Below are 16407 nucleotides of genomic sequence, written 5' to 3'. Positions count from 1 at the left end.
GCGTGTGAGCCGCTGGAGCTCGGGCGCATCCCAAGTCTCTAAATGGCATCCCCGTTTCCTTCACTAGCGTCCCTTCCTTGCGTCTTAGTCCCGCCCACCAGGGATGCACGGAGAGACGCGAGGAAACCAAGCGAGGAGAGAGGACGCGAGGAAACATGTTTTATCAGACATGAGACGTCCTTTCCTCTGAAGCGCCGCGTGAAGCGTCGCGTGAAGCGCCGCGTGAAGCGCCGCGTGAAGCGCCGCGTGAAGCGTCGCGTGAAGCGCCGCGTAAAGCGCCGTCGGTTTCTGATGACTGCAGCCGACTGAGTTGTTTTCTGGTCCGGACCGGATTTAGCGGACATTTCAATAAAGATGCACTTAAAATATTGATCCAAATGCATGTTTTCAGTTGATTTAATGGTTTTAAACTACAACTTATACAAATAAAGACACAGCTATCATCAGTGTCACAGTGGAGATGTTTTCCCTGTAGTCTGTTACCTGTTAAACAAACTGCATTGACTATTTATATACTGTGTTGTGTTCAGGGTCTTGCTTATACGTAGGATCGATTACCAGCGGAACGAGTCTTATTTATTAATTATTTACGTCGATATGTTTTGAATTTCTAATTGTGACATTATAAAATAACCATACATGTTGTAAAACGTGTTTCCTCTCTCCAGCGCTCTGATTTTAATTACATACATAATAAAAGTTCTTGAGGGAAACAACAGATGAAATCTTTGAAGAAAATAGTTTGTGGTCCTTTTGTTGTCCAGACCTACAATGAATGAACACATATTTCAACCAGATGGTGAATAAGAAAACACTAAAATATATAACGTTTACTCTGTGATCGTCTTCACTCTGGTGTGAAACTCCAGATCAGTCCGCTCAGCTGCAGCGTCCAATCAGATGACAGGAACAGTGAGGGGGCGTGTCCAGCGTTAAAACACTTCCTGGAAGTCTGCCCTCGGGGCTCCTCGATCATGACTCCTCCGATTTACCTCCTCGATCCTCCGAGCCGAATAAGAGCTTTGGGACGGCCTTCAATATGGCGGCGAAGAACCACTTCCTGTTCAGTCGAGGAGCGAGGAAACGACCATTTAGAGACTTGAGATGCAGCCCTGGTCTCCCAGGACGGTCAGAAGTTGGGCCTAGGTGTCATATCCTTGTGTCTGGGAGGTCGATCGGGCTTCTCTCTGGCTTTCATACTGAAGGGAGTGAGCGCAGTAAGGTGGGCAGGTGAGTGTAATAGAGATAATGAGGTTTGACCAACAGGTGTACTGGATGATTAAGTGTGTGAGAGGAGAAAATGGAAGCTGAGCCATGACTGACAAACCGTATCCGTTTATTGATTAGCATGTAAAGGTAAAAACTAATAGCTTTACTAGTAAGATGAGTTCATGGTCATTTAAAGGGGACGTGTCGTGCTCATTTTCACACTTTTTCTTGTGTTTGGTTGCTGCTAGAACATGTTAACGTTCTTTAATGTTCCACACAAACTTCATTTGTCCCTTATTGTCCATCTGAGTACACCTGTACTCACACCTGTACTCACACCTGTACTCACCTTCTGTCTGAAATGTTCAGTTTGAGCACCTCGTCCAGTACGTGACGTAGCAAACATGAACTGCTTTCACCTGCTGGAGTTTAAAGGTGGAACAATGTGTTTGCATGATGAAGAGTTCATGCTGAGAAGAGAATGTCCTCTTGTGGGACAGAAGAGACAACTTCTCTGTGTTAGTGACTAAAGCCTCGTGTTTTTAGGTCAAGAAGAAAATAAAAAACACACCTTCCTGTGCTGGAACATTGAGTTTCACCACTTTGAGGTTAACCTCATTCTCTGTTCATGTGAAGAAGCTCCTCAGTTGAACATGAAGACACAACATGTTTAAAACTCAAAGTGTTCAACATTTAGATTATGTTTATTTTCTTAACAGGGTCGTAAATCTGAGCTTCTAAATATTCTGGTGAAGACGTGGTTTACAGATAACCTCCTTCAGACCACACACACACAGCACATGAGTATCACACATATGCACACTAGCAAAAGATAGAAAGATTTAATATTGGCTCCAGTTCTACTGCTTCACGCTGTGGTACACACATTCACTCCAGGTCTGATCCTTCTGTCTTCTGGATCCGTTGTGCAGGCGCACACTTAAAGCTGCATAATACAGGATTTCTGCTTGCTGGTGACCCTGGTGACAGATCACATATCAGTGGATTATTATTAGATTAAACAATACCCAGGAAACAATGCATTGTCCAATAAAGCAAAGTGTGTGAATGGGAGTTCATCAGTTCATGTAACAGCTGTTTATTCACCTTTGCATTTGCTGTGGAGGGAGCTGGACATCTTGCCTGAGACTCTGCTTGTAAAAGAGGAAAAGTTCTTTCATTCAAAAGCCACATTCAGTGAAATGAAGCTGCCAGATGTGAACAGCAGAAGTTACCTGTGTTCTGGCAGCTGTTTCCCTTGTTCATCACGCACACTGAGAGAGCCAGTAAGACACTCAGGATGCTGGTGAACGTCAAAGCTGCACTCGAGAGATACGAGACAAGAGAGTCCTCATCTGCAGAGAGACAGCAGAAACATGTTGTCAAGCACCAATGGGATGCAACAACCTCTACTAAAAAGTCTCTCACCTTTAAAGTCCAGCGTGGTCCCGTCTCCAAACAGGATGTGTCCACACGAGGCCACAGCACAGTAGTATGTCCCAGCATGAGACAGATCCAGGCTCTTCATGGGCAGGTTGTAGACACAGGTGTGTGTTTGTGTGCTGGGTTTCCTCTCACACTGGTGGTTCCTGCCTCCGTGGGTGTAAATGAGTCCTGGGAGAGACTCCTCAGAGTCTTTGAACCAGTAAACACTGTGTGGACCATCACAGGTCCCAGTGTGAACTGTACAGTTCAGAGTCACAGAGCCTCCTGGCTGGATGCTCTCAGACGCCGACTGATGGACCAAAGCTGGGACCTTCAACCCTGAACCCTTTACACTGACGACAATGCCCTCGGCAAAAGTCAACACAAATGTGGTGCTACTTCCGCAGTAGTAAGTAGCGGCGTCTGAAATGTGCACATCAAAAACTGTCAAGTGATTTTTACCTTTTTCACTTTCCAGTTTGAAGCGTGAATTGTTCCTGAATTCATTGTAAAAAGTGGCTTTTGTATCATACACATAAACGGTGGCGATCAGCATTGGCTTCTCTCCCAGCATCTGCTTATACCAGTAAAGCCACGCCGGCTCATTGTTGCTGTAGAAACATCGCAAAGTAATTTTGTCTCCAACATCAGCGGATAGAAAACTTCCCTCTTGAACCACAGGAGCAGATAACTTCAGATCAGTTGCATGAGCTGAAAGTGAAATGAGAGACAAAGCAAATACACAATTGATTCAATCTAATGGGCGTCAGCATCATGATTACATTACATGGATAAAAAGATAAGCTTTTCCATGAAAAGTTGCACAAAAAAGAACACAACTCACCCATTTTACACAAGCACAACCACGTCACAACGCAGGTAATCCTCGGAGATGTCATCGTGTTGAAACTCTTGTGTTGAATGAGGAGAATCTTACTTTCTTCACTCTCCAGAGGCGAGGCTGAGTCTGATTGGCTGACCTGACGTGACAGAGCTGCACATCCTACTCTCTGAATAATCTTCTTTTTAGATTTACTAGATCAATAGTTTGGTTAGCTTTAGTAATATTGGTATTAGTTTGTCTTTGTAAGCAGTCCCTTGTTGGATATTTGAGTGGTCTTTGGCTCGATTGGCTACTAATTTCCAAACCAGCGTAAGAGTTGTGTACAAAGGAACAAAACGAGTTGTTTGCTTCCTCCACCGCAGTTTTTTGTCAATGCTTCCTGCTCTCGTCTACTTTCCAGTCGAGGCACAGTTCATCTTCAACGAGCTGATGAGCTGCACCTCGCCTCGAAAGCAGACGAGAGCGGGCGGCGGCGGCGGCAGGAGGCGCTGACAAAAAACTGCGGTCAAGTCGAACAGTTTTCAGCTGCCTTTAAAGGACACACAGGAAGTCACAGGAACAGTGACTTTCTTTCAGATCCGGTCCGTAGGCTATAGTTTACTGACCTCTTTTGGATCTGTTCATATGTGTTTGTGAGTATACATTTATGTAGAAATGTGTGTGTACCTGCATCGATTGTTCTTTTTATGTCTGCCTGTGAAGCACTTTGCTGCTTGTTTTAAATTGTTGCATAAAAAAGTTGTATTATTATCCACCACTCAACCTGAGACTAACAGCCAACAACTATCACAACCACAAACGTGGTGTTTGTTGTAAAATCTAAGAGCAATCAGCTCTCTGGTCTGGCGACAGGTCGGCGTTTCCCATCATGCATTGGGGTGTCGGGCTCTAAAAACTGCGGCCGCCTCGCTCTCGTGAGGTAATCGTGGACCACGTGTGAATGACAGCACAGGAAGTCAGGAACCAGTCAGATAACAAGTCTAACCGCCATCCAGCGGGCGATGCCAGCGATCGACTCTGTGCAGGACTCACTCACACCGAACAAGCCATTCACTCTGCAATCCAGCTTCAAAATAAAAGCTTTCTTTTTGCATTTTCAACTCAACAGAACACTGCTTGCCATAAAACCTCCGAAGACGAGGTGGTGACTGACTGAAGCGAAGATGTACGCGGGAGATTCATTTTATATCGTCTCAGTTCTACCAAATAGAGAGAAAGGAAGGATTTTCCAGAACACCTATTGGGTTACTTACACTCCCACCAAGTTATGCATGTTTCATATTACATTACATGACCTATGAATCATTTTCACATCAAGATAGACAATGTCTCTTTACAGTTGTGTGCTTAAGAAGCCTCTAACAACACAATTACTTCTGCACCAGTTGATGCATTACGTTGAGTTTTCTGAGGCACTCGCCCTTCTGGTTCAGTCTCTTATCTCCCACAGATATTTTCACCCTCCTTACAAGTCTATCTTTACCACTGACAGTCTGTAAAACCCTTGCTAGTCGACATCCACCTTTGGGCAACAGTTCATTCATGTCCATCACTACATCATCCACAGGTTCCTCCTGGTGCGTGCCAGCGCTGCAACATTGCAATGATGTTGTGAAGGTATTCTCGTTTTCAACGACTCCAGAACTGCTCAGCCAGAGTAGAGAAGAGTAGAGTTCGTCGTTGAGTCTTCCATGGGGAAGTGTTCGCTCCTGACAGTCTTTATCTGCCGCTCCCTCGTGCCTGCAAGACTGGAGTGGGACGGACTGCACCCCGAACAGCAATGAAGCATCGCAAGCCGTTGACGAAAGCACCTGTGGACAAGTCCTCCAACGTCTTGATGTGGATGACCCTTAAGCAGAAAGAGATAAAGAGTAACCCGTGTTGTTTCCTTCACTCTGCAGTGGCGAAAGGATCGAAGCAGTCCAGACCACAAGATGTGGAGGGTGGGGAGGACTCCACAGGTAGATCACTCGTTCTTTGGCCCTGGTGATCTCCTAAACCTGCGACAAATCACACACCGTCGAACATATGATGCAACTGCTCGGCTCGTTCCAGGAATCCAATAGCCGTTGGATCCGAGGCCTTTTCCCGGAGGCTTTGTCCTTTCATGGTCGTGGGCTATCCTCAGCCTTGTCACATGACGTTCCTTGGGGATGACAATTAGATGCTTGAGCGAGTCGGCGAGGGACGAGTGGCCGAGTGGCCGAGTCTTCCTCCCATCTTGAGGATACCGTCTGTGTTCAGAAACACATGGAGGTGGTGCGGCTTGATTTCTTTATCGTACGTTCGACTTCGCAGATCTGGGATTATGGCATGTTCAGCACTTTCCGGAAAAGGTCTACCATCATTTGATGCTCCTGAGGTTGTGTGCCTGCGTCTCCATCTTTCCCACACAGGAAGCAGAGGTAGTCGCGGTCCTTTCAGACATGGAACTGGTGAAACATTTTCTCCACATCACACACGAGAGCAATAGGAAGCTGTCTGAAACGTAGGTAAGCGTGGCCGTTGCTTAAAGGGAGGGTCAACCCCACCGACTCAGGACCTGGTGTTGACTCAGCTTGTTCGATCCCGGATGGACCAGAGCAGGTGGAGTTGCGATGGTCTGGTTGTATGATGGTCTGGGCCGGGGGGTCAGCAACCTTTCCTCTACTTCTTCCTTGGAGTCGTTGTGCTTTCTTGCCTCTTGAGTTTCCAGGGATCATAGCTGGGATGTTGTATGTGTACAGATTGTAAAGCCCAACTTACCGCGACCTGTTTCCTCGTCCAAGGGTGTTCAGGCAAAAGACCTCCCCGCGGGCCTGAGCACCCATTTATAGTGCCGGGAAATACCAACTGGAGGAAGCGGGTTGCAGGAAGTTAAGATATGTGTTGTTATGCATTAAGCGCCGTACCATAGGAAAACAATGGTTGTGCTAGCGACGGGTTTTTGAGAGTCACGTCTAGTGTAATTGGACCTTAAATGCGTTTTAATTCTGCAATTCATGGTTAAGTCAGGAAGTTTCTAGTCATTAGTTAAGTATGAGTGAAGTACCTTATCTGAAAGGAGGACTATCTGCTTTACAACACATTTATAAATCACATTGAAAGGCTAGCAGCGCCTGAAAGCTAACAAAAGTCTCAGTTATGGGAAATAGACTCATTCAAGTGATAAAGAACATTAATCTGATGGTGATGGGGCAGTGGCACGAGTGTTGAGTATGTTTCATAGTAATATGCCTTTCACTCAGCAGGTATTCTGGGATATTTTAGCACACAGTACAGTGTTATATATCCCTACTGCAGCTTATTAGTATTTACACAATACTATCAACTATGGATGCTTGGATGGAACTGCACTAAATGTGTTTAAATCATTATGTTCCTCATTTATCTCTAAATATGTCAACCTGTTTGGAAACAAGACCACGCTGGACGTTGAAGGTGAGAGACTTTTTAGTAGAGGTTGTTGCATCCCATTGGTGCTTGAAAACATGTTTCTGCTGTCTCTCTGCAGATGAGGACTCTCTTGTCTCGTATCTCTCGAGTGCAGCTTTGACGTTCACCAGCATCCTGAGTGTCTTACTGGCTCTCTCAGTGTGCGTGATGAACAAGGGAAACAGCTGCCAGAACACAGGTAACTTCTGCTGTTCACATCTGGCAGCTTCATTTCACTGAATGTGGCTTTTGAATGAAAGAACTTTTCCTCTTTTACAAGCAGAGTCTCAGGCAAGATGTCCAGCTCCCTCCACAGCCAATGCAAAGGTGAATAAACAGCTGTTAGATGAACTGATGAACTCCCATTCACACACTTTGCTTTATTGGACAATGCATTGTTTCCTGGGTATTGTTTAATCTAATAATAATCCACTGATATGTGATCTGTCACCAGGGTCACCAGCAAGCAGAAATCCTGTATTATGCAGCTTTAAGTGTGCGCCTGCACAACGGATCCAGAAGACAGAAGGATCAGACCTGGAGTGAATGTGTGTACCACAGCGTGAAGCAGTAGAACTGGAGCCATTATTAAATCTTTCTATCTTTTGCTAGTGTGCATATGTGTGATACTCATGTGCTGTGTGTGTGTGGTCTGAAGCAGGTTATCTGTAAACCACGTCTTCACCAGAATATTTAGAAGCTCAGATTTACGACCCTGTTAAAGTCCCTCAAACGCTTCTCGCTTCAAGATCAGCTTGTGTTGTGTTCATCCTCGTTGTTGTTTATAACAAATCACATGTGGGGTTTTGTTTGTCAATTTCATGCCATCAATGAAATAAAATAAACATAATCGATTGTTGAACACTTGCTCGAAACATGTTGTGTCTTCATGTTCAACTGAGGAGCTTCTTCACATGAACAGAGAATGAGGTTAACCTCAAAGTGGTGAAACTCAATGTTCCAGCACAGGAAGGTGTGTTTTTTATTTTCTTCTTGACCTAAAAACACGAGGCTTTGGTTCATGATCTTAAATCAAGAGTTGGTACTAACACAGAGAAGTTGTCTCTTCTGTCCCACAAGAGGACATTCTCTTCTCAGCATGAACTCTTCATCATGTAAACACATTGTTCCACCTTTAAACTCCAGCAGGTGTTTGCTACGTCATTACTTATATGGAAAGGCGTGTCCGTATCCCATTGCACATCAACTCTTTTTCGACAGACAATAACCACCTACAGCAGGTGGTTATTTTTGTTTTGTTGCACAATTAAGAAAGATTTATTGAATTTTGCCTGAATTTATTTTTTCTGCCTTTTTAAACGTGCGTTTCAGGTGATTGTACTGATAGATGCTCAAGATATTGGTGGCCAATCTATATTTGGTTGATGGGTAAGATCATTTAGTCAGTATTATTGTTTTAATAATGCATTTCAGCCGATAACTAATAAATAAAAGATGGCACAGAGCGGCTGAGAGAGGACTTATCATGAAGAAGGCTCTTGTTCAGTGCTTGTGCCAACACTTGTTGGGGATCTGCAGTGTGAAAGAAGACATCCAGTCAGTTCTTTGTCGGCCTTTTAGATCAGAAAACATGTGATTCAACAAGACATTCAGGTTTGACTCCACTTCCACATGCAGGTTCATTTGAATATATCTGAGTATCTCAACCCGCTGCTGGAGAACTCTGTTTGCAAAGGTGCTGCATCTTCTCCTCATGAGCCAATCAGAGCAGACTTTTCAGGAACAGGACTTTTGCTTATTGTACGAAGAGCAAAGTGAAAACCAGCGTTAAATTCCACGTATATGCAAATTTACATGGTCATTAAAGCTGATTCTATTATTTTAAAAGGTACACTGTGTGGCATTTTGTTGAAATGAAGTGTTTGTGTGGAACATTAAAGAATGTGAACACGTTCTAGTAGAAACCCAGATACAAGAACGACAAAATGTCCCCTTTAAATAACCATTAATGTGTCCAACAGTATGTAAAGGTATTAGTTTTTGTAGCATTACATGCTAATCCATAAACTAATACGGCCTCTCATTACTAAATCTACATGTTACAATAATGAAGTGAGGTTATTAGCAGTTATTTTTTTGTTCTAACGATGGTGTCGGTTCTCTAAATAGGTTATGTGCATAAATGCTATTTCTATTAAGAAGAAACAAAACATATATTTGTTTTTCTTTATGAATCATTGTTTTGCATCACATCTCCCTCTGTGTCCTGACCCTCCTCTTCCTCTCCACAGTTCACCTCGTGGAGAGAAACGGTCATGAAGAGAGGCCGGAACCAAGATTGTGATTTTGTTTGAATTCATTGTACAGGCCTCGATTAATGAAAAGATTTTCATGATTATGATTTAAAAAATGTAGCACATGTAAAGTGTTGTCTATCCCTACTGTAGCTTTAAAAAGAGAGCTGAGTCTATCATTTATCTCCAAATATGTCAACTTGCTAATTTGAGTCTGCAGGCGGCAGTGAGCATGTGATCAAGTTTCCTAAATAGGATGTAGCGTCACTTTCAGTTGGCCAATCAAACAGGCCTGTGAGTGCAAAGTGTTGAAGGGATCTACATTGTTCTCATTCAGCGCGAGAATCTGAAGGCGATGGCATCTCCAAAGTGTGTCTTCTATCTGACGTGTTTGTTCATAGGGGAAATGGGTGAGTTGTGTTTTTTTGTGACTGCTCCTCACATTATTTCTGATGTGATGATTCATGCTAACATGAAGTGTGTTTGTTCATCTCTCCTCTCGCTTCAGTTCAGACGACCCAAAACCGCTTTCTATCAGTTCAAACTGGGGAAAACGTGACGTTGCATTGCTTCTTCAAAGACCTTGTTGCACCAAGGCTTTTCTGGTATAAACAGACTCTGGGACAGAAACCAAAGCACGTCTCTACCTTATACAAGTACAACACAAATGGTTCTTTTCATGCTGAATTCAAGAATCCACGCTTCACATTGGATGCTAGAACGGATCAGAATCACTTGAGGATAACAGATCTGCAAATTTCTGACTCGGCTACGTATTACTGCTTAGGTAGCTTCACAGACAAGTTTGATTTCATGGAGGCCATTGTTGTCAGTGTAGAAGGTTCAGGGTTGAAGGTCCCAGCTTTGGTCCATCAGTCGGCGTCTGAGAGCATCCAGCCAGGAGGCTCTGTGACTCTGAACTGTACAGTTCTCACTGGGACCTGTGATGGTCCACACAGTGTTTACTGGTTCAAAGACTCTGAGGAGTCTCACCCAGGACTCATTTACACCCACGGAGGCAGGAACCACCAGTGTGAGAGGAAACCCAGCACACAAACACACACCTGTGTCTACAACCTGCCCATGAAGAGCCTGGATCTGTCTCATGCTGGGACATACTACTGTGCTGTGGCCTCGTGTGGACACATCCTGTTTGGAGACGGGACCACGCTGGACTTTAAAGGTGAGAGACTTTTTAGTAGAGGTTGTTGCATCCCATTGGTGCTTGAAAACATGTTTCTACTGTTTCTCTGCAGACGAGGACTCTCTTGTCTCGTATCTCTCGAGTGCAGCTTTGACGTTCACCAGCATCCTGAGTGTCTTACTGGCTCTCTCAGTGTGCGTGATGAACAAGGGAAACAGCTGCCAGAACACAGGTAACTTCTGCTGTTCACATCTGGCAGCTTCATTTCACTGAATGTGGCTTTTGAATGAAAGAACTTTTCCTCTTTTACAAGCAGAGTCTCAGGCAAGATGTCCAGCTCCCTCCACAGCAAATGCAAAGGTGAATAAACAGCTGTTAGATGAACTGATGAACTCCCATTCACACACTTTGCTTTATTGGACAATGCATTGTTTCCTGGGTATTGTTTAATCTAATAATAATCCACTGATATGTGATCTGTCACCAGGGTCACCAGCAAGCAGAAATCCTGTATTATGCAGCTTTAAGTGTGCGCCTGCACAACGGATCCAGAAGACAGAAGGATCAGACCTGGAGTGAATGTGTGTACCACAGCGTGAAGCAGTAGAACTGGAGCCAATATTAAATCTTTCTATCTTTTGCTAGTGTGCATATGTGTGATACTCATGTGTTGTGTGTGTGTGGTCTGAAGCAGGTTATCTGTAAACCACGTCTTCACCAGAATATTTAGAAGCTCAGATTTACGACCCTGTTAAAGTCCCTCAAACGCTTCTCGCTTCAAGATCAGCTTGTGTTGTGTTCATCCTCGTTGTTGTTTATAACAAATCACATGTGGGGTTTTGTTTGTCAATTTCATGCCATCAATGAAATAAAATAAACATAATCGATTGTTGAACACTTGCTCGAAACATGTTGTGTCTTCATGTTCAACTGAGGAGCTTCTTCACATGAACAGAGAATGAGGTTAACCTCAAAGTGGTGAAACTCAATGTTCCAGCACAGGAAGGTGTGTTTTTTATTTTCTTCTTGACCTAAAAACACGAGGCTTTGGTTCATGATCTTAAATCAAGAGTTGGTACTAACACGGAGAAGTTGTCTCTTCTGTCCCACAAGAGGACATTCTCTTCTCAGCATGAACTCTTCATCATGTAAACACATTGTTCCACCTTTAAACTCCAGCAGGTGTTTGCTACGTCATTACTTATATGGAAAGGCGTTTCCATATCCCATTGCACATCAACTCTTTTTCGACAGACAATAACCACCTACAGCAGGTGGTTATTTTTGTTTTGTTGCACAATTAAGAAAGATTTATTGAATTTTGCCTGAATTTAGTTTTTCTGCCTTTTTAAACGTGCGTTTCAGGTGATTGTACTGATAGAAGCTCAAGATATTGGTGGCCAATCTATATTTGGTTGATGGGTAAGATCATTTAGTCAGTATTATTGTTTTAATAATGCATTTCAGCCGATAACTAATAAATAAAAGATGGCACAGAGCGGCTGAGAGAGGACTTATCATGAAGAAGGCTCTTGTTCAGTGCTTGTGCCAACACTTGTTGGGGATCTGCAGTGTGAAAGAAGACATCCAGTCAGTTCTTTGTCGGCCTTTTAGATCAGAAAACATGTGATTCAACAAGACATTCAGGTTTGACTCCACTTCCACATGCAGGTTCATTTGAATATATCTGAGTATCTCAACCCGCTGCTGGAGAACTCTGTTTGCAAAGGTGCTGCATCTTCTCCTCATGAGCCAATCAGAGCAGACTTTTCAGGAACAGGACTTTTGCTTATTGTACGAAGAGCAAAGTGAAAACCAGCGTTAAATTCCACGTATATGCAAATTTACATGGTCATTGAAGCTGATTCTATTATTTTAAAAGGTACACTGTGTGGCATTTTGTTGAAATGAAGTGTTTGTGTGGAACATTAAAGAATGAACACGTTCTAGTAGAAACCCAGATACAAGAACGAGAAAATGTCCCCGTTAAATAACCATTAATGTGTCCAACAGTATGTAAAGGTATTAGTTTTTGTAGCATTACATGCTAATCCATAAACTAATACGGCCTCTCATTACTAAATCTACATGTTACAATAATGAAGTGAGGTTATTAGCAGTTATTTTTTTGTTCTAACGATGGTGTCGGTTCTCTAAATAGGTTATGTGCATAAATGCTATTTCTATTAAGAACATAAACAAAACATATATTTGTTTTTCTTTATGAATCATTGTTTTGCATCACATCTCCCTCTGTGTCCTGACCCTCCTCTTCCTCTCCACAGTTCACCTCGTGGAGAGAAACAGTCATGAAGAGAGGCCGGAACCAAGATTGTGATTTTGTTTGAATTCATTGTACAGGCCTAAATTAATGAAAAGATTTTCATGATTATGATTTAAAAAATGTAGCACATGTAAAGTGTTGTCTATCCCTACTGTAGCTTTAAAAAGAGAGCTGAGTCTATCATTTATCTCCAAATATGTCAACTTGCTAATTTGAGTCTGCAGGCGGGAGTGAGCATGTGATCAAGTTTCCTAAATAGGATGTAGCGTCACTTTCAGTTGGCCAATCAAACAGGCCTGTGAGTGCAAAGTGTTGAAGGGATCTACATTGTTCTCATTCAGCGCGAGAATCTGAAGGCGATGGCATCTCCAAAGTGTGTCTTCTATCTGACGTGTTTGTTCATAGGGGAAATGGGTGAGTTGTGTTTTTTTGTGACTGCTCCTCACATTATTTCTGATGTGATGATTCATGCTAACATGAAGTGTGTTTGTTCATCTCTCCTCTCGCTTCAGTTCAGACGACCCAAAACCGCTTTCTATCAGTTCAAACTGGGGAAAACGTGACGTTGCATTGTTTCTTCAAAGACCTTGTTGCACCAAGGCTTTTCTGGTATAAACAGACTCTGGGACAGAAACCAAAGCACGTCTCTACCTTATACAAGTACAACACAAATGGTTCTTTTCATGCTGAATTCAAGAATCCACGCTTCACATTGGATGCTAGAACGGATCAGAATCACTTGAGGATAACAGATCTGCAAATTTCTGACTCGGCTACGTATTACTGCTTAAGTAGCTTCACAGACAAGTTTGATTTCATGGAGGCCATTGTTGTCAATGTGAAGGGTTCAGGGTTGAAGGTCCCAGCTTTGGTCCATCAGTCGGCGTCTGAGAGCATCCAGCCAGGAGGCTCTGTGACTCTGAACTGTACAGTTCACACTGGGACCTGTGATGGTCCACACAGTGTTTACTGGTTCAAAGACTCTGAGGAGTCTCACCCAGGACTCATTTACACCCACGGAGGCAGGAACCACCAGTGTGAGAGGAAACCCAGCACACAAACACACACCTGTGTCTACAACCTGCCCATGAAGAGCCTGGATCTGTCTCATGCTGGGACATACTACTGTGCTGTGGCCTCGTGTGGACACATCCTGTTTGGAGACGGGACCACGCTGGACTTTAAAGGTGAGAGACTTTTTAGTAGATATTTTGTTATTTATTTCAATTCACAGTTAGTATACTACTTCCACCACACATGTAAAATATATACATACTGTCTTATTGTGTGTACTAACTGGTGTAGATGTACGTTGGTTATCATTTAAACCACTTAAACCATAATGTCTCCTGATGTCTGTCTCTCTGCAGATGAGGACTCTCTTGTCTTGGTGTATCTCTTGAGTGCAGCTTTGACGTTCACCACCATCCTCGGTGTCTTACTGGTTTTCTTACTGTGCTTGATGAACAAGGGAAACCACTGCAACTCCACAGGTACTGTAACTACTATTATGTGTTATTTAATAACCAATTAATAGCATAATACAGACAATGTGTCTTTTGATTTGTTGATATTTGACATCAGTGTAAAGCTGGGCCTGTTTGGATGAACTCAGAGCAGAAACACAAAGCTCATCTTACACAGATATGTTGTGGAGAATAGGACCAATGTTGAAATTGCTCTGTTTGCAATAATTGATAACTCCTTGGCGTCAAACAGAAACTGTAGGTTCAGCAAAGTTGTTGCCAGAGGTGCACTTTTAAACAAGTTATTTTGTCTGTGTGTTGCATTTGTGTGTTCATTTCCTTGAGGTGCTGAAGTAGATCCGCCATGTATGCGAGCGTTGCACAGCACTCATCACTTGCGAGCAGCTTTGCTCCATTGCACCTCATCATTTAAAAACACTTGTAGTTCCTCCCGCAGCTCAAAGCTAGCACTGTGCCGCGCAACAACCACCAGACTTCTGTGTGGAAGCACAACATTGCAACCAAATTATTTGCTGCAACTAGATAATATTTTTTTGGACCGATTAAATGAAATTGGAAATTTTCCTGACGACCTCACACTGGTGTGCAGTGACACTGTGGTTGAAAAACACTGCACCATATCACAGTGTCATGGTGCTTTTCTGTCTGTTTCAGAGCCTCATGGAAGATGTTCAGCCCCCTTCACAACAAATGAAGAGGTATTTATTGTGCAGATTAACTACTTAATTACCATGTAAGCAATCAGGCACAGAAATGTTTGAGGCCGCAGTTTGTATGTCAAGTACAACATTGCGGTTTATGTTTTGTTAGCAGGGTGCACAAAATGAAGAAAACATCCATTACGCGGTCGTAAGGGAAAACAAGGTCAACAGATCGAGAAGACAAAGGAGCAACAACGAGACTGAATGCACGTACTCAAGTCAGCAGTAGAAGTGTACACGCTTCTAAGTGCTTCCATCAAGCCCACGGGACAACGAGGTCATCATCATGTCTTTCTTGTGACTGTGGGTTGAAGCCGCCGCTGTTACTTTGTGGCTTTTTTTGGACTTTAGAAGTTTAAAATGTTCTGATCTGAAGATCAAACACAGTCGCCAAAGAGTTAAAGCTTTGTGTTTGTACTTGTATGTAAGAGACAACTGTATGAATGCTCACTGTTCATTAAAGAAAAAGAGGAAACAGAAAGGCAAAGTAAGCGAGAAGGTGAAGAACAATGAGTGAAAGCAATCAAAGCCTCGCCATCGTCTCATTGGCAAAACAATAACGTAAGTAAGTAGGCTAAGCAATGTTTTGGAAAAAAAGGGTCAGGAAAAAGGTTTAGGAAAAATAAATAAATAAGAGTGTTAAAACCAGATTGACAATTACAGGCCAAACATTTCAATAGAAAAAAAAGATAAAAAGTAGGTCATAGATGCGTTCAACCAAACGCTACCAGCCTTCCAGACCAACCCCTTCTCACTCCCAACGTGTCGAGTACCAACGCTTGGTCAGTTTTTTGTAAATGTAAATGATTCTGATGTTAAAATAATCCTGAACATAATGTTAAATTGTATGGAGGAATACGACCAGTTGCTTTAAGTGTGGTGTACAGTGGTAATAAATGCTAACCCGATGAATAAGCAAAACCTTCTGCCTGTGAGTTTTACTATATATACTATTTATATAATACACAAACCCTTCTGGCCTGTCGTCTACTGTATGTGTTGAGAAGAGATGAGATACATTCATAGATTGTATATATAAGAGGTGGATATAGTCACTGTGACGTCACCCAGAGATAGATGCTACTTGTTTGCTAGCTCGCTAGCTAGTAAACTAGTCACATCTAGCTAGCTGTGACTAGTTACTCATAATCAATAATATGTATGTGCCACTACTGTATGTGTTGGGAAGAGATGAGTTACATTCATAGATTGTATATATAAGAGGTGAACGTAGTCATTGTGACGTCACCCAGAAGTAGATGTGAGTTGTTTGCTAGCTCGCTAGCTAGCACACAAGTCACATCTAGCTAGCTGTGACTAGTTACTCATAATCAATAATATTTATGTGCCAGCAGATTATAAAACATACTCAACACTCGTGCCACTGACGGGCATCACCCCATAACCATCATGTTAATGTTCTTTATCACTTTTTGTTGTTATTTCCCTTTTCTGTTGAGAAGTTAAACAAGACTTTTGTGAGCTTCGAGGCACTGCTAGCCTCTCAATATCATTTATTAATGTCTTGTGAAGCAGATAGTCCTCACTTTAGATGAGGTCACACAATATACTTAACTAATACTTAACTAACGACTAGTAACTAGTTAATGTATCATGAATTACAGTGTTAAAACCTGTTATGAA

General features: G+C 42.7%; 3 protein-coding genes across 3 annotated transcripts; 2 read left to right on the top strand and 1 right to left on the bottom strand.

The window, feature by feature from the left end:
* Nucleotides 1-2069: 2069 nt before the first annotated feature.
* LOC137792208 (immunoglobulin kappa light chain-like) lies at nucleotides 2070-3534 on the bottom strand. The gene is made up of 5 exons (XM_068587762.1): nucleotides 3479-3534; nucleotides 2638-3345; nucleotides 2445-2564; nucleotides 2317-2360; nucleotides 2070-2189 (listed from the first exon to the last, which is right to left on the bottom strand). Exons 1-5 carry the CDS (start codon nucleotides 3531-3533, stop codon nucleotides 2070-2072), a joined length of 1047 nt encoding a protein of 348 aa, XP_068443863.1. The 5' UTR covers nucleotide 3534.
* A 5965-nt stretch (nucleotides 3535-9499) lies between these two features.
* Nucleotides 9500-11027, top strand: LOC137792260 (uncharacterized). The gene is made up of 5 exons (XM_068587855.1): nucleotides 9500-9557; nucleotides 9656-10330; nucleotides 10404-10523; nucleotides 10608-10651; nucleotides 10779-11027. Exons 1-5 carry the CDS (start codon nucleotides 9503-9505, stop codon nucleotides 10896-10898), a joined length of 1014 nt encoding a protein of 337 aa, XP_068443956.1. The 5' UTR covers nucleotides 9500-9502; the 3' UTR covers nucleotides 10899-11027.
* A 1907-nt stretch (nucleotides 11028-12934) lies between these two features.
* Nucleotides 12935-14992, top strand: LOC137792204 (uncharacterized). Its single transcript, XM_068587756.1, has 5 exons — nucleotides 12935-12989; nucleotides 13088-13762; nucleotides 13946-14068; nucleotides 14717-14760; nucleotides 14876-14992. The coding sequence occupies exons 1-5, from the start codon at nucleotides 12935-12937 to the stop codon at nucleotides 14990-14992; spliced, it is 1014 nt and encodes a 337-aa protein (XP_068443857.1).
* Nucleotides 14993-16407: the final 1415 nt, after the last annotated feature.

The sequence above is a fragment of the Clinocottus analis genome, unplaced genomic scaffold (assembly GCF_023055335.1).
Source record: "Clinocottus analis isolate CAN_PGR_092001 unplaced genomic scaffold, fCliAna1.0.p SCAF_21, whole genome shotgun sequence".
NCBI lineage: Eukaryota > Metazoa > Chordata > Actinopteri > Perciformes > Cottidae > Clinocottus > Clinocottus analis.
Note: the sequence above shows the minus strand (reverse complement) of the source record. Positions and strands in the feature narration are given on the sequence as shown.